This window comes from Plutella xylostella, chromosome 13 (genome assembly GCF_932276165.1).
Source record: "Plutella xylostella chromosome 13, ilPluXylo3.1, whole genome shotgun sequence".
Taxonomy (NCBI): Eukaryota; Metazoa; Arthropoda; class Insecta; order Lepidoptera; family Plutellidae; genus Plutella; species Plutella xylostella.
The window spans coordinates 6,786,802-6,805,168 of record NC_063993.1 but is presented as its reverse complement, the minus strand read 5'-3'; the positions used below and the strand labels follow the sequence as shown (position 1 = coordinate 6,805,168).

The following is an 18,367-nucleotide window of genomic DNA, read 5'->3' as shown; positions in this document are numbered from 1 at the left end:
AGGAAGTCTGCCTTTCAGCGCTTGGACGTGCAGGGCTTTTATTTTGTACTGGGTATTGTTACAAGAACGCCGAGCTGCGAGTCGGGAGCGTCGCGGAATGCTAATGGAGTCGCGAAGGGAAAGGACGACGTCCATCAGTATTCATGTCGACGGCGACACTCGCCAACTCTTTAAGTTATTGTCGGCAACAGCGCCGGCTTTGTCCGTCACTCTGGGCTCTTAATTAGGCGTAAACAAGGCGAAATCGATATCGTAATTAGCGGCTTCACTAAGAACATCTTAAAGTATCGTCTTTACTATCGGAGAGAGTGTCTGTTGAAGTCTATTGAAGACTTTAAAAGCGAAGTTACTGCGGGGAACTACAAAGTTACGAAACTACGCTCCATTAGGTGTACTTGAAGGTAGGAAGGAATTATGGAGGGACTATTATTAAAATAGAGTTTGTATAGTTTGAGTCGAATTGAGGGTAATTCAAGTGTGAAAACACTACAACTGACGGCACGAGGCGGGAGGGAAGATCCGTGTTTCAGTTGTTCGGCTTTCTGACCGTAATCTCGACCTTTAGGGTTATGTGCTACATGATAATATCTGCCTTTTATGAGTTCCGGGAAGATATCACGGACAGAGTGCGTGTTCTAGTAACTTTCCACTCTCCACTCATCATTGAGAAACTTGAGAGTTTTGTTCCCGATTTGTTACACTTGTCATAATTTATATCCTACGGGTCGGGCGCGCAATTTTGCACTTCTATGTTTATTCTCAACATGCAAGGATATATTTAGTAATACTTAGAGCCTAAAATATGCAGGAAGTTTATACATATAATGTTCTAGTTTTATACATAGATAAGCCGCGGACCCGAGGGGCTAGAGTCTTGTAGACTAAATTATAAGTTCCTCGTATCACCGTACATGTGAGCTCGTTACTGGTACTTTCCATATTGAGAAAGTACAAACTTTCCATCGACATCTGAGCATGCCACTATTTGCCAAAACAGAAAAGCACATAATATATATACCAAATTATTTCTAAAGTCGTAGTTCAGGTTAGTAGGTACATACTGCTGTATACTAAACGTTAAAAACCTTATTTAAGATTAAAATAATAGGAACAAAATATGTAAGTTCTTAGTTGGTCATATTCTGATATATACGCTGTTATTATGCACTTGAATATTAAGGGTCTGCAATAGGGAATCGAGGGTTGGCATTGTCATAGAATTATGTAGTAAATGATGCTCTACAGCCTTGAAAAAAATCACACAGGTAGTTGAAGAGTCTAGCTAGGTGCTGAATCATTCGAATTTAAGTAAATGATTATGGATAACTGTAAATTAATTTCAGAATATCAAGAAAAACCAGTCAATCACACTCCCGTATTGTAACAACTGTGTCGTAATTATAAAGAATTTTCATATGATTTTTATCATATTATAAAGTTAAAGGCTTGGACTAGGCGCTAAATACCTTGTTTTTTAATAAACACACACTTATTTTGTGTAAATTAATCCCAAACTTGAGCAATTTTTTTCCCTCAAATCTTCATACAAATATCTATGGCGGCTTTCTGTGTTATAAAATCATAAACACAAGTGACGTTTGACTCAGTTGGCCGCTGGCCTCCAAAGAAGGGTCACGTCGGTTTAGGCAGCACTGACAGCTCGCGATCTTATCGTGTACAGATACAAAATCACTGCACATTGGTTGTCATTGCACTTTTTCAACTTTTATGACACCAACATAATTTGATTTGAAATTGAGGAAGCATAATTCTTCCAGTATATTCAATACATTAAATTAAATTAGATAGTGTGCAATATTCTCGTGATATTACAGTCTCGTAAAGGTCTGATGAGGAGCAGGAATATAGCGAATGGATCTAAGTGATGACAATACGCACGAACATTAGGTTAGGGATCAAAAATACAGTCTCTTGGTGCTGGTTGAGGTATGGTCTCGTGAGGATCTGATGAGGGCAGTAACACGGTGGTGGCTCAATTTTATTTCAAAGATGTTAATAGCTAAAAGCATCGAGTTTGGGCTATTAAGTATGTTTTTCAGAGAGAGAGAAAGAGATTTTGTTTTTCCTCTGGATGTGTTAGGTTTACTGGGTTTACTAAGTTCATTCTGTTAATGGCATCAAGTTGTTATGTGTTCATAAGTAATAATTATTTATTAACAAAATGCTGTTGATTCTCCACGAAAATGTAAAAATAAAAATAAAATAAATAAAAATAAATTCGTAACGTAAAATTGTCAATGACGGAATTTCTTCTATAGACAGTAGCCACAAAAAAAACAAACGATAGATGGCGTGATTTGAAGATAAAGATACATTTTTTCGACACATAGACAGCAACAACAAAAAAAATACAGATTTAAAGAAAAGAAACACATACTTATACAAAACAACAAAGAAAAAAAAAGGATACACATCAAAATAACTGGAAAAAATATAAGCCCCAATTTACTTGTGTGGGACAGGGAGTACCATAATATTTTTTTTGGGGTACTCCCCATCTATGCGAAATATAAGCTTGATATCTTTACCCGTTTCTGAGAAAAAGGGCGGTGACAGACAGTCAGTCAGACAGACGGACAACAAAGAGATCCTATAACGGTTGCTTTTTTTCTTTTGACGTTCGAAACCCTAAAATTAAGTAAAAATATTATGCTGCCAAAAAATGTACTTACAGGTATTGAAAAAGCGGTATATAAACAAATTATACCAGCAGAGGGTTCACCATTTAGCTGAATGTTACTTAGAAAACGGCCTTGAGTGGCGGTCAAGTTGGTCCCCGCCTGCGATACTTTCCATTAACATTGGGACTCGTTTTCATGTTTTTAGCGTACAGTCAGGTTTTTAGTTTTTTATAATTGTATTTTTTTATTTGAAACTTTTTAGTTGTTTTTATTTTATGAAATTTTACGTCGGTAGGTAGTTCATGATCATTTTTTATTTCAATAATTTTGGTGTTGTTATTTAAATACCTTCAATATGCATATTTTTGTAATGTGAAAATCAAGTCCTTTCATTTGATACCTTACACGGCAAAGTTGAATTATTATTTTTTCGATCATCACGTTATGTCCTCAAGAGGGCGCTATGTACATTTTAATGGAACGTCACATAGCCTATAGCCATCGCGCCATCAATACGCTTCTAACAATACCTCATACATCAAAATCTATCAAGCCGTTTAGGCTACAGGAGGGAACAAAGAAACAGACAAACATACATATATACATACATACAATCAAAAAACATTACCCTCCTCCTTCGGCAGTAGGGTAAAAAGGAGTAAGACAGGGGGTCATTCTGAACTTTTGCTCTACGAGTTTTGGAAATTAACAAAAAAAAACCTTTTTCATAGAAACTTTGTTGGACATGTGACTTTTTACCATGGAAAACGAATATTTTTTTTCGCGAATTTGCAAATCTCGTAGAACAAAAGTTGTTCAGAATGACCCCTTGAGTCATCCCCTTTTGGCTTAGTATAGCCCTTTTGCGACACTATGTATTTACTTTGCTTTGTCGTCGGGGTTCAGTTGGCTGGAGGATGCCCGAAACTTATTATCTACACTTTAATACTTTTAATTACCTTTCTACAAGTAAATACCACATTTGTTTGAGAAAGCTAATCGGGTTCCGAGTATAGAGTAAAGTGGCACCCCTATTAATTTCTACTCTTTCCTGGTGCCTACCAGTGTAAGTAAGAATTATACTTACTTACCCTAAAATCACCCAAAATGTACTTGAACATAATTGTCAATAAAGTTGGCGAGTAAAAGTTTATCGACCCACTGTGCAAACTTACATGTGTGCGTGTCACTGCGTGTGCTGTGTGAAGAGCATTGAAAACCCAAAATTGGCGCGGCACGTCACCCTGTACGGGCCCTTAAGACAGCGTCATAGTTAGCCTTTTATTTAGTTTAGGAGTAATTTGGTGCTATTGCCACTGGAACTTTTTCATTGCACGTGAGTGTATTTGTCATTTCCCGAATGGTGCCGAGCGCTAGGTCACGCCCAGCCCAGGCGTCCGCGCGCGTATATTTCACTCGCTAGCTGTAAAGCGTATGATTTAATACATAACACATAGATTTATCATCATATATCTGTAAACTTTCAGTCACATTAGGTATAATATAAATAGTACAGTTCCTAGATAGGAATTTATGCAAGGTTTCCACATTATACTTGATTGCATTATAATCAATAAGTATTTTTGTTTTTATCTATGGACTGGACTGGAATATAAGTAGATTGGAGAAAAGCTGAAGGTAGCCACTGTAGTGGCGATCCTAGAAAAAAGGCCTGTGTCAAGCAGTAGTCGATAACGGGATGATGATAATGATGATACAAAGTATATCATTTCCATGTGTGTTCTAATCACTCACACGTCACATATCACTCCAACAGTGCGCTGTTTTCCTGGTAACTCGTAAGCAAATGCTTCACCGAAAAGAGGAAAACCTGTATGTACCTATGCATATTCGTTGACACATTTAATCTTATACAGGGCCTGTCTCGTTTATCTCTGGATGATGGGCGCAAATCCCAAGTGTGCGTTGAATAAAAACAATTACACGGTTCACGTCTCCAAAAAGGTATTACATCTGTTTACCCATACGTTATTCTGTATCATTTTGTTGTAAGAATACATTTTCCGGTTTTATTGCTATTTTTTTTCGCTGTACGAAATTGTTTTATAGCAAAAGCGTTTATCACTTTTGCTGACACTGACTTGGTCGTTAATTTATTCTTATTTATATTCTTACTAACAGCTATAAATGGAAGGTTCAGTTGTTCTGTACAAGTTTTGTTTCCTAAAACTGGAAATCTAAAAATATTACCTGTGAATAAGAAACTTTTAGTATATGTAAAAGAAGCATATCCTTTTTTCAGCATCCTGTATAAAAAAGTATATATAATTATGAGTTAAAATGATAACGCTCTTTTTCCGACACTCAATATACGAAATTCAAGGATGAAAAGAATTCGCTTTTACGCGTTTGTTTATCTTGTCAGACATAACGCATAACTTTGTTATAAGTCTATTTGAGAGCGTTCTCATCGATTAAGCACTTAATTTAAGAAATAAACTTATAAATTTTTATTTCAAGTGCAAACATTTAAAGGAATCATTATTGTTTGTCAGACGTAACCGCTGACCAAAGAAGCAGTGTTTGCTACAAATGGAGTAATTGCTTGTAGATTTTGAGTTAATTGCATGTTACGGGGGAAGCGCTGTCGTAATTCATGAAATGGCCATGTTGTAGCGAAGGTTCAAGCTGTAATCTATAACCTCGTCTTTATTGCCTAACTTATGTAAGGCATAGTATTTCAGATTACGTAAAGTAAAGTTTTATAGCATAATAGCAATTGCATACATATATTTTTTTCTACTGATATTGATGAAATAGGAACAGATTAATCATCTGCAATTATTATTATATATCTATTTTCGGAAACAAAACTGAGCCGTAGGTATAATTCGTTTTATTATTACAAATTGTACGACGTATTATATATTATAATAAAACTGATCGTAAAGTACGTTATAAACCTAGACCTGGCGTTGCTATAGCTTATCTTATAACTGTTATAACACTCTCAGCATCTATAGTGCAGAGTGTCACAGTCAATAGGTTCAACGTAAGCTACTATAATTTATTGAGTGTTTAATCCGATTAAACTGTGTGAACTTAGCGGCGGCGGCGGGGACTCTCAAATCGGCTAACAAAGGAGGCATTATGACTGCCATAGAGTTTGCATTATGGCAGAGTTCTTGTTAATCTGAATGAATCTTCATTTACTGAGGACTTAAGATAGGATAATAGAGGTATGTTTAGCTAATTTGTTAAAAGTTGTTTCAATAATTTCACGTTCCTGAATGTATCGTATCGTATACTAACAGTAAAAATACATAATCAACATACATAAAATCAACTTAGTAAAAAGTCAAGCCTTTCGGTGTAGAGCAAATGTAAAAGGGGACCAGAATATTGGCATAATATTGTAAAAATAATCGTGTGGGTCATAGTATCTATCACAGCGGTAGCGAAAAGCATGTGGCGCTTGTAAGTCTTCTCTGACTTTAAGCATTACAGTCTTGACTTGTGAGCCTATGCATGTTAGTATCCATGTAGTAGCATGTAGGTATGCATAGTGAAAGAAAACCACTTTGCTATGAAGTCCGCGCTGTAGCAGTGCAATACAAGAGGGCAGTGCGCGGGCGACATATTAAATTTATCACAGCCAAAGTGGCGGCGGCGGAGTTCAAGGGTCGCTACGTGGAACTCTCATGTCATAAACTTCGCGTGCATTGGGGACTTATTTGTTTGCGGAAATCGTGTTTCGGTTACCGATTATGGAGGATAGGAAAATATATAGTTTTAAATATGTAATTTTCTTTAGGGGTATTAAATATGTTGTAAGTAATATAAATTGAAATATAGTAACGAAAGTTATATAATCTGTCTTCTTTACAATTTACTATGCCCTTTAAAATGTCTACTATATAATATAAAATATAACTAACATAAGCAATAAATTTTTGAATACATGGTTGGTATTAGACATACCATTTGCACCTCACCATCTCCGATAAAATAAAGCGTCCATAAATTTTGGCTAATTACCCAATCAGGCTAAGCTTCAACGTGAAATATTTTAATGCGCCAATCCTAATCTCATTAATTAAGGGGCCCATCCGTAACTCATAGATTAAATACGAAGTTGTACGCAGACATGCCAAGTGGCTGTAGTGGGGTCGCGACGACACGCCGCTTGTGACGTCACGGATGATTGATCGCGCCGCGTCGCCGGCAACCAATTAAACTTGTCCACTACAGTGGACGACATGGAATTCAACATGATGAATGGAACAACAATCATTCGATGTTCCAATTGTACCTGCGTTCTTGTGTGGTGTCGCATCTGGGAAACAAAATGTTATTCTATAGTCGTGGTGACAAGGCATTTGATCGTGTACAACAATTATGACAAATAGTTGTGTCTTCAATTATTTTTGTTTTTATAGCCATTCACATAATAATTTCAATTTAGATACCCGGTTACATTTTCATATTTAATAAGACCATTAAATAAATAAAAATATGCAACTACAAAGGTAATAAAATCCCATCCATTCCACAAAATATATTTTTGGATAAAATTTAGTTCAACAAATTACTTCCTTGTTAGGTTTCCACGCAACTGAACAGCGCTATTATTCTTGGTGAAGATTTGAGAAACCTGTTTTCGGGAAGTTTGAGGAACTAATTATGTTCAGCTTATTAATTAGACAGGTCTCGAGATGTTTATTAGACGGACGACCGGAGAGGTGAGGGAATAGCCCTCCGCCGGGATCATTTAGTCCCCAATTTCCATTCTCTTTGATAAGATTTAAGTGAATTCCTTATTCATGGAACTACTACTTGAATTATACGGGTGGGCTTAGACTCAACTCAACATAAATTGGTCTCTTACGTAAATTGTGTGTGTGTGTGTGTGTGTGTGCGTGCGTGTGCGGTTTATTTTTATGAAAAAAATACTTCCATGCCTTTTTGATTCGCATCCCATAAGAGGTAACAAAAAACACACGCGATCAAAAAGAATTGGAGAATTAAAACCAATTTCCGATGCTTCAATTCAAACACTCATTAATCGATGAATGCTGTACATAAATTTTACATGACCCAATTAAATTTTAATGGTTAGCTTAGTTTGTCAGTGACAGGTTCTAATTTGGTGGGCACGGAATACCACTTCAATCATACTGGTTGTTGTGTGACATGATGATAATAACGCGACTGTCCAACTGTGATCCCATTCAGTGACCCTTGCCTCGGTAGTTACCGCCTGTGTTATGGTAGCGCCAGTAGTGACGATATACCTACAACCATGATAGGAAACCAATAAAGACCCCAATAAGGACGCCAATAAATAAATCTGCGTATACTGAACGTGAATAGAGAAAGCTTTTGTAAGTGTTTGCTGCTCAAACTTGCTTCTTACTTTAATGAGAGTAAACACAAAAATATTTTCCCGTGTGCCGAACCTCCTAGCGAAATTAGAGATTTTTTAATGCTATGAAAATTTTACTACACAAAAGAACACGAGCGTTGCCCTCTTTCGTACAAGCGTTTAAAAATTATTTCGCTCTTGGGAGGAATTGTTTGTCTCTGAAAAGTTCGCGTTCATTCCGAGAAAATTTCAACTTTTGTATTGTTAGTTTCAGCGAAATTAGTTAAAACGCCCTCGCTGTCTTAAAGTCGTTTGAGTCGATATTACAACAATTATATCTTACTGGAAACTCTTCATACAAATATCGATTACCTAAAATATCAGCGATCACTTAAATAAGTATTAGGGAAAAACACGAAAACTGGAATTACTCCTTGTTAACCTCTAATTACTCGTAGATGCTTCTGCAGTAGCTGCTTTACTGAGGAACTAATATCTTATTCGTAGAATGCCATTGAAAACTACTCACATATTTTTATTTACTTTTCTATAGGAATACTTGTGTTGGCAGAACATAATAGTATTGAAAAGGACCGATGTTGTGTTCGAGAGGGTTGGCAGTGTTCAATCGATTACCGTTACGTCTCAACTCTCAATGTTCGGTGAAGCAGATGCTGTGTGAATAAAACTCGATCGTATTGATGTAATTCCGAGTGCAATTCAAGAGTTCGGTTTAAGAGCATCGTCGGAGTAATGGCGGCGGGGCCCGGGACTCCACGAGCCAGGAATCTCCACACTGAGCATAAACATCCTCCTGCAATTTTAAGTTTTGGCGAGCGCCTCCGCATTATTCAGAGCACAATTTTGTATTGTGAGAAAGCGCACGTAGGCCTTCATTTGTCTCCGCTTCTTTGTTTTTATTTGCATTTACGGTTGTCTTTTGTTTCCGCTGGTTTTTGTTCGAGCAAGGAATTTGGTAGATTTTAGAACAATTTATTGGAAGGTAAAAAGGTAGACCCACGTCCCACTCGTCTATTGTGTTTCAATGGTTCCCAAAACAAAGGTCGTTATTTATGTACTTTCTTCAAATTGGGCTCCTCCAGTTATGTGATGACTAAAGAGAAAAAGCCATAAATATGAAAAAAATATATAAGCATTTTCAGGTGGTTTATTCCTCTATGATGTTCAATTAGGACAGATGATAAAGAGCGGGTTAATTAAATTTCAGCACCCGATGAATTCAATTTATTTATACGGAAAATTTATAAAATGAGAAGTACCATTATTCAATTTTCGATCAGGTTGAGTGTTTGATATATTATTATTGCTCTTGGTCGCAAACATTGTTATAATAAATGTGAGCATTCTAAATATTAGATTATGCTGAAAATTTATGAATTTCGAAATGATAATACACAAGTCAATAAATATTTATTTATGTTTTATTGATGTAAACATTTGATTAACGCTTTCCAATTTCATATTGTTTAAACAAAATAAAAGAAAAGAGCTTTTAATTTACACAACCAAAAAAATTAAAAAAACAAAAATTCAAATCAAATCATCCGTTTGTTTGGAGAAGATTGTTTTTTGTTATAAGGCTGCCTATTTTAATATACTCTAGTTCTAAGACCGAATTTTATTCTACTACTACTATCTCGCTACAAGCACATAAAATAACCCCTCCGTGTCGTGGTATAAAAGTACGCAGAGAGCGCTCCTTACGCGAGCCGGAACATAGTGTATGGAACTAGAATCCCCGGGCGTATTCGTCGGGAAATCCCTCACAATGTGAATCTCATCCGGGCCCTCTCGGGGCCAGGTCGTCTTCATTTTCTATTTCCGTTTAGAAATAATTGAATCTGAATTTAATAAACTGTTTCCCCAGCACGTGCTGGCTGTATGCCGTAATATCGACTCGTAGAAATCTGCGCTACTGAACTGAACTGTTCGCGTGTAATTTACGTGACGTTCAGAAATTTATTGTTGCTGAACAGTGAACACTTGCAAAGAACTGTGTTTCAGCTAATTTATAAGTTCAATTTTGGTCTTTATGAGTGCGGCTTAAAGTTTTCCTTTTACTTACAGTAGCTTTTAAGTTTTAAATGGCCAGTACAGCGAGCTTGGAGTTGTGAACTAAAGTTAACGGATTGTCATTGAATAAATACATAATAGTTAAAGCCATTAAGTATAATATCCTGTAAAAAAAAATATACATACTTACCACCATCTCTTGATATGTTTAGCTGTTCCGTTAAAAATGCTATTTTATTTTATTTTTTATTTGGTTATCAATGCACATACGGTGCTACGGTGCTACGTTGCTACGGTGCTACGATGCTACGATGCTACGGTGCTACGGCGTAGTAAGCTGCTACGTGCGTCGTAGCATAACAATATACATACTGTGCCAAAAATGGTACAGTAAGCTGAAAGTTGCTGACTCAGCTCGTTATTTTAAACAACTCCCGGTGACATCGGTGGTGGACACTTAAGGAAGCGACAGCGGTTTCTTTATTGTACCACCCATAGTTTTAAAGAGTGATCGTATGAAAGGGGCACATACAGATAGTTCTGCATAAGGATAATATTTTATAAAATATTCTCGGAATCATTATTAGCAAGGCAGTTTTAAGTTGCTATTTGAGTGGTTTACCAATAAATACAAAATGTAACCCGAAATCCAAGTAATAGAGTTTGAAATTTTCTTTACTTTGTTTTTGTTTAGTTAATTTTTGAAAATATTTTTCTTTATTGCCAATTTTGTGCTAAAATATAATTGTATTATTTATGCATGTGTGTGTGTTTGTTACAGACGGAGCGAGCAGCATGTGTGTGTGGAGGTGAGGGCGCGAGGCGGGCGGCGCGCCCCGGCCGCGGCCGCGCATGGGCCCTCTCTACAGACTCAGGTGTGTATGTGTGTGTGTGTGTGTGTGTTACAGACGGAGCCAGCAGCATGTGTGTGTGGAGGTGAGGGCGCGAGGCGGGCGGCGCGCCCCGGCCGCGGCCGCGCATGGGCCCTCTCTACAGACTCAGGTGTGTATGTGTGTGTGTGTGTGTGTGTGTTACAGACGGAGCGAGCAGCATGTGTGTGTGGAGGTGAGGGCGCGAGGCGGGTGGCGCGCCCCGGCCGCGGCCGCGCATGGGCCCTCTCTACAGACTCAGGTGTGTATGTGTGTGTGTGTGTGTGTGTGTTACAGACGGAGCGAGCAGCATGTGTGTGTGGAGGTGAGGGCGCGAGGCGGGCGGCGCGCCCCGGCCGCGGCCGCGCATGGGCCCTCTCTACAGACTCAGGTGTGTATGTGTGTGTGTGTGTGTGTGTGTGTGTGTGTGTTACAGACGGAGCGAGCAGCATGTGTGTGTGGAGGTGAGGGCGCGAGGCGGGCGGCGCGCCCCGGCCGCGGCCGCGCATGGGCCCTCTCTACAGACTCAGGTGTGTATGTGTGTGTGTGTGTGTGTGTGTGTGTGTTACAGACGGAGCGAGCAGCATGTGTGTGTGGAGGTGAGGGCGCGAGGCGGGCGGCGCGCCCCGGCCGCGGCCGCGCATGGGCCCTCTCTACAGACTCAGGTGTGTATGTGAGTGGGTGTGTGTGTGTAAAATGACGACTTAAAATGAAGATGTTAACATCAGAAAATTTCATATTTGAGAGTTATTTGGTAGAGAGACAACTTTGTCACATCTTCGTGCTATCTAACTTTATCAGATATTGGGCTATGATATCTAAAAAAAATATATTTTTCTGCAATTAAATTATACGAACAGTTAACAATCTTGTATTAATTTTACAGTACTCAACTACATTACATTCAAAGTGCACTTTTCTCCCTCGTGTTTTAATTGAGATTGTGAATAAATAAAAGAAAGTTGATTGCTTTTGTATTTAAAATTAAATTATAGTAGGACGATGGTATGATGAAAAAAAGTTAACTACTTTGTAAAGCAACAAAGATATAGGTTATAACCATCAATTACTGCTATATAGCATTACTGCTATATAATAAAAAATAAAAAATGAATGTAACACTATTTTTTTATTTTTTATTATATATGTACAGTCATAATCTGTTGCACACAATTATTTTTATTCTGTAAATCTGTTCTGAAGTATCCAGTAGGATATAAATAAATACAAAAATAAACATGATAATGATCTTTCACGGAACACATTTTTTACCTTGCCCCATTGTCAAGGGTTGGAACCCTTATCAAAACATAATCTTGTCTATCTGTCGGAAAGACTTACAAAATATTTTACTTTCGCCTCGACTTTAATTGCGTCTGCTACCGCGTTAAATGGAACCTTTTCGTAATGTCTTATTCGCAGTTGGATTATTTTTATCATTTGTGAAGTAAGGTTAATGAGGATAAACAATTATTATTTTAAGCTTTGCATTAAAGAAGTTAAAGGTTCTTAGTATAACAAAAAAGCTATCTTTCTTATTTTCAACACTCTTAACAATCTTTTGTTATAATTTTGATGAGTTTAAAACTGTTTGATAATAGCTCTCAAGACTATGAAATCAACTACCTTGCTTGGTGCAGCACTTTCATATCAAATACTTATGGAGTGTAGACTACACGCTACGTCAAAAACTTTATCTTCATCCGTCTATCTTACTCTAGCCATTCAAACTTGAACCTCATATAAAACTATAGAACTGTTCTAGAAGCAAATGCATAAATATAACTACACAATTTTTTATCTGACATAAAATGTATGGATTTGACAGACAAGCAGCGCTGCGGTCGGTAGTACGGTCGGTCGGAGTGAACCTGGGTATTAAGTAGGCGGTCGCAACATAGGTACTAAACGAACATGGCTAAAATAAATTGAATAAATCTATCCTTGGCTATTCTTTAACCTGTAACCTGTCACGAATCCCTGCAAGACACAATACAAAATCAATCGTGTCTGATTTCCCAAGACATAATGGTGTTAAATTTGGTTTAAGAAAGAATTATAAGAGTTGTATATGGGTAGAACAGGACAGTTTGCAACTGCAGCGACACAAGCCGCGATGTGGTCGGGCGAGCTGTGGTCTCTTTGACCTCGTTCAGAGAGTACATTTTATTGGGACCACATTGTTTCCGAGTGGACCGTCTCTTACTCTGGGCTTCTTGCTGTTTTTAACGCCGAGCAAAAGCTTGCTATATAGCTTGTTAATAAATGTTTGTGGCAAAAATGCTATGGCAATCACAATACACTGAACATAATCGTTTATTCGTAATTATATAAACATAATCGCACTTGTATAAATTTAACAGATTTGTGATTTCTTCGGCACAGTGCGAATACACTTGTGAATTATCATAATGCATACCATCAATATAAATAATCTTTTATTATTATGAATGAAAATTTCGCTTCATTCACGTCCAGGTTTAATACGAGTAGAAGTTTTTCTAGAAGTTACTAAGTTTTCCCGTGTAAAAACCAATAACTCAACAGTCACTAAGCTTCCGTTGTGGCCTCTTAACCTTTCCTAAGTGCTTTTTATATTTAATGGCTTTTATTGTAACTCGTTCAAATAAGAGATACCTGGCTTAATGTAGCGTATATGAAATTAATTGGGCCGTACAATTTTAGAAAATTGTTTAGTTGAAGTGTAATTAACATTATAAAGTTTTTTATCGGTCACTGCTTATAAACATAAGTTTTTGTTTACCTAAATATTTTGTTTGAATAATAATTTAAATCTAAAAGTCATCTTAGACTAAATAGTTTTCACATTAAAGTTCGTAGGAATTTAGATATATCATTATAATGAAAGGGTGGTACGAAGTGCTGTTATTGGAAGAGGTCTTTGTCCGGCAGTGAAGGATTTTTACCTATATTTTTACAGGGTATGTATATATGAATGTCTAGTGCTTAGCTATTATGTTAACTCCAAGACAACTTTTTATTTAGATTTAGGTATTTTTAACATAAAGTATAGCATGTCAGAATTTTATGTTAGGGTTAGAAAAAATAAAATAAAAAAACTCATCAACAAGAAATCTTTCTATTCAGTAGTAATTAGTATTAATAGCAAATGCGGAATCTCAACGTCAAAGCCTTTTAAGGTAAACCAAAGTTTGCGGTTAGAGCTAGTGTGCCCTAGCCCCTATCCTATATGTCAGAATGCCAGCATTCAGTTATCCCGAGTTGCCCCTAGAGTCAGAGAAACTGGGTTATACGCTACTTAGTAAAACCCGGCGGGTTTTAAAACGCCGACGGATGCAGACTTCATTAATTTTCATGTGCAATTTAAAACTATTTTCATTTTATTGCGGAAGAATTCTCCTTTTACAAAGACCATAATTTCCTCTAAATGTACGGGCACAATGAAATGATAGAATCGATTCTCCCTCTCGTTAGTTCTTATTATCTTTATCCTCTTGCAATAATATTGAACGCGAGGAACATAAACTTCTTGATATTTTCCTGTTCCAACGTTATGAGCAGTAATGTTATTAAATATTTAAGTTATATTTAATAGATTATTAATATTACCAAACAACAGTACAATATTTTCTGTAAAAAATAAATCCGGTGATAATTAAACTAAAGGTACCCATGATAGAGGTCCACTCATTAAAATCGCCTGCAGATTTCTATCGAAATCGATTAGTTACATCATTATATTGAAAGCAACCTGTCTGCAGCCTCCTTTATCTCATTAAACACTGACCTTTCTGATTAAAATTCGCGAAAAAAATAAATCGTTCCCCATAGTAAAAAGTCATGTGACCAACAAAGTTTCTATGGAAAAGGTTTTTTTTGAACAAAAGTTGTTCAGAATGACCCCCTGAGTCCTCCCTTTCGACTTATATAAGTAGAGCTTCCACTATGTTATTGTATTTTAGACGTTTCCTTATGTCTGGTAAGTAAAGTTGGTTTTCCTTTGCAGTCATCAAATATGTATGGGATTTCGACTGTCAAAAAACCAATAATATAATGGACAGAGTATAGTATCCCTTTTTGCAACACCCTGTATACATGGTAACAAGTGAACGCTTGCAGGTTGCCGGTGGCGCGATGGGTGTGGTGGTGCGTGGCCTGCTGCGGCGTGGCGCTGGCGGGCGCACCGCAGCTGTCCCCCTCGCTCGCGCCGCCCTGCCCTACAGAGTGCATCTGTCTCTCTCAGTCACAGGTGAGGTGACACTGTAGAATAGAATATTGCTTGATGGAAGACTTCATGAATCAGACATACAAACACATATTTATAGAACAGATTATAATCAGTGTACAATGGGTGGTCTCGCTGAGAGCAATCTCTTACAGGCAACCTTAGACACTATACACAAGAATTATACTTAATGTAAAATTACCTATATAAATACAAATCCAATGTGGAAAATTTACAGTGTTGAATGGAATGGTCAAAACTGATAGTTACCGAAAAATTGAAGCATTGTATTGGTTTCCGTGCTGTCTGGTACCTACTAATATATTATATTCAAACCAAGTTTCAATATCAGAATTAGCCTGAAATTCACTTACCACAACAACTAATGTAGGTATTCGGGATTATTACTTCATCCGATTATGATTTGGCTCATTTTGTAGTACAACAATCCATTAGCGTGACCGTGCGTCGGCCGGCCCCTGCGCGGATTAATATTATCCGCCGACCGCCGGCCGACGGTCAAATAATACGCACTTTCCACGGCCACCAAGGTTTTGTTGTGAATAAGTATCATTTATTTTTAGAAGTTTCCTTGTTGATTAATTTCTTAATTATATATTATCTCCTAAGATACTAATATCCGTGGACAAGAGGTCTGCCCAATAACAGCTGTATAATTAATTTTTTGTTTCAACATTCACCAGCAATTTCATTCGTGTGTGCTTAGAGTCGGGATTCTTCATCAAACCCTCACTGCCTTCAACATATTTCTCATTGCCTGGCTTTATCCTCGTGTGTGTGTGTGTGTGCAGGTGGTGTGCAACAGCGCGCGGCTGCGCGGCGTGCCGGCGACGCTGGGCGCGGGCGTGGCGCAGCTGTCGCTGGCGCGCGCCGACCTGCGCGTGCTGCGCTCCGACGCCTTCGCCCACCTGCGCGCGCTGCGCCGCCTCACGCTCGACGCCTGCAACCTCACGCGCATCCGCCCCTTCGCCTTCCGCGGCCTGCCCCGCCTCAAGGAGCTCTACATCCAGCACACCCCCCTCGCCACCGTCGACGCCTTCGCCTTCGCCGCCCTCCAGAACATCACCTCCATCGTGCTCTCCCATAACCGCATCGCGCAGATCGAAGGCTACGCGTTCGCCGGCACCAACTTCCTGCGGCTGATCTCTCTCCGCAACAACCCGCTGCGGCGCGTCCTGGCGCACGCGTTCTCCGGGCTCGGCGACGTGGCGCAGATCGAGCTGCCGTCCGGCATCCGCGCCGTGGAGCCGCTCGCCTTCGCCGGGCTGGAGGGCGTGGGCTCGCTGGAGCTGGCCTACATGGACCTGCCCGCGCTGCTGCCCGACACGTTCCGCGGGCTGCTGCGCGTGCGCCGCCTCGCGCTGCGCGACTCCGACCTGGGCGTGCTGCGCGCCGGCTGCTTCGACGGCCTGCAGCACGTGGAGCTGCTGGAGCTGTGCAACAACAAGATCGACCGCGTGGAGGAGCTGGCGCTGGTGCAGAACAACAGCGTGCGCGCCTTCCGGCTCACCGGCAACCACATGCTGGCGTCGCCCGAGGCCGTGACGCTGGAGGTGGAGGAGGCGGAGATCAGCGGCAACCACCTGCCGTGCGAGTGCGGCCGCGACCCGCTCGACAACCCGCTGGCGCTCTCGCAGCAGTTCGCGCTGGACAACTACTGCATCTCGCCGCTGAAGGTGCGCGGGCGCAGCCTGGCCAGCGCCATGGGCGGCGCGTGCCGCGGCGAGGCGGGCGGGTCGGCCCGCGCGCGCGCCGCCGCCGCCGCCGGCCGCCCGCCCCCGCCAGCCGCCCACCGCGCACTTCTCGCCGCCGCCCTCGCCGCGCTCGCCACCTACTGACAGACGTGTTCATTTAGTTTTCCTAACTGTAAATATTGTATTATAAGTATGTTATTATGCAAGATTTGACATAAAATCGGTCCGTTCTCTGAGTATACGTTGGACCACAAATAAAATTTGCCTTTAAAATTTTGTATTATTTTGTTGATGGCGATCGATGGAGTAACCCTGTCGGAGCGAGCACTAAACTACAAATTAACGAGCGACAACTGATATTTATATCTAAGCAAAGACGTGCAGCATCAAACGAGTAATCAATCATGGAGCATGTGAGTACGTGTCGAGATGTTGGAGCTGCGAGCCGCGCGGGCGGGGCGGGGGCGGCGCGGGGCGCGGGCGGGCGGGGGTGTCGCCGGCACCGACACACGTGTACTACACGGATACATGCAGTAAATGGTAAGGGTTAATGAAAATGGACTCGAGAACGTAAAATAAGTATGTATTGAAAGAGGATTTTCTATAACAAACCCCATTTAGAGTGGTCAGCGTTCGGGTCACACAAAGTGGAAGTCAAATAATACGAAACCGTATTTTACCCTAATGATATTACCCCTGCCTGTAATGACGCAAAAAACCAAGTCTGCGGCTTTCTTTATTACACTGTACATCTTTATGCCGATGCCGTGCCCCTTAATGTGGAGCAAAACAAAGCTCTTTACGACCAAATTAAGAACTGTAGATTGCTGGCTATATGGTGAAATTGTGTTATATGTACATACTATTTTTTGTGAGTACCTAGTTTGAAAAAAGTATGATGGATGTAGCATTAGGTAATTGCATGTTATTTCTCTTAAATCGTTTACTAAATAATATATTGTATGATATAATTAAAACGAAAAAAAAAACGTGTTTTACAACAAACATGATTGACATTAAAAACTTTTGATTAAATTTAAAAGTTAACAAAAGTTGTCTGTGATGCCCCGTGTTTTTGTACTAATTTCCAAATTCTAAAGGGAAATGATTAAAATACCCTTTTCAATGCCGTATCTCTTTGGGATTTGTGATGGATTTTGCTGAAAACGATTTCGTTCATACGAATCAAAAGAGCAAAGGAAATATGGTCGGTATTTATTGCAAATGGTAACCATCCCTGCGCCATTCAACCAAAAGGAGAGAACATTCTGAATTTTGAGTTTATTAATATCCGAGCTAACGAGACTTTGAATTGAGACTTCGTCATTCAATACAACGAAGCCCATTTCTAAATCAATGGCTAGTAGATGTATGTACATTTTTAGAACTAAATAAGTAAAAGTACTGTAGTTTATCGATAGTAATTCCAGTCCCATAATTATTTTATCAAATTAATTTATAATATTACAGATTAAAATTACAAATAACATCGCAACAATCACAGATATTTTGTCCGTGATAAATCATTCTACGTACTTAATATTATAACTAATTGTACTTTGTTTACATTTCAA

The 18,367-nt window shown here is 39.2% G+C and overlaps 1 protein-coding gene across 1 annotated transcript; it reads left to right on the top strand.

Moving 5' to 3' along the window:
• Nucleotides 1–11,437: 11,437 nt before the first annotated feature.
• On the top strand, nt 11,438–17,154 carry LOC119692211 (leucine-rich repeat-containing protein 4B). The gene is made up of 3 exons (XM_048625220.1): nt 11,438–11,536; nt 14,973–15,102; nt 15,891–17,154. The coding sequence occupies exons 1-3, from the start codon at nt 11,514–11,516 to the stop codon at nt 16,935–16,937; spliced, it is 1,200 nt and encodes a 399-aa protein (XP_048481177.1). The 5' UTR covers nt 11,438–11,513; the 3' UTR covers nt 16,938–17,154.
• The last annotated feature ends 1,213 nt before the right edge of the window (nt 17,155–18,367 follow it).

Coding starts and splice junctions, on each gene's coding strand:
- LOC119692211 (XM_048625220.1), top strand. CDS start 11,514: ATGGGCCCTCTCTACAGACTCAG. Junction 11,537..14,972: donor GGCCCTCTCTACAGACTCAG/GTGTGTATGTGA, acceptor GAACGCTTGCAG/GTTGCCGGTGGCGCGATGGG. Junction 15,103..15,890: donor TCTGTCTCTCTCAGTCACAG/GTGAGGTGACAC, acceptor GTGTGTGTGCAG/GTGGTGTGCAACAGCGCGCG.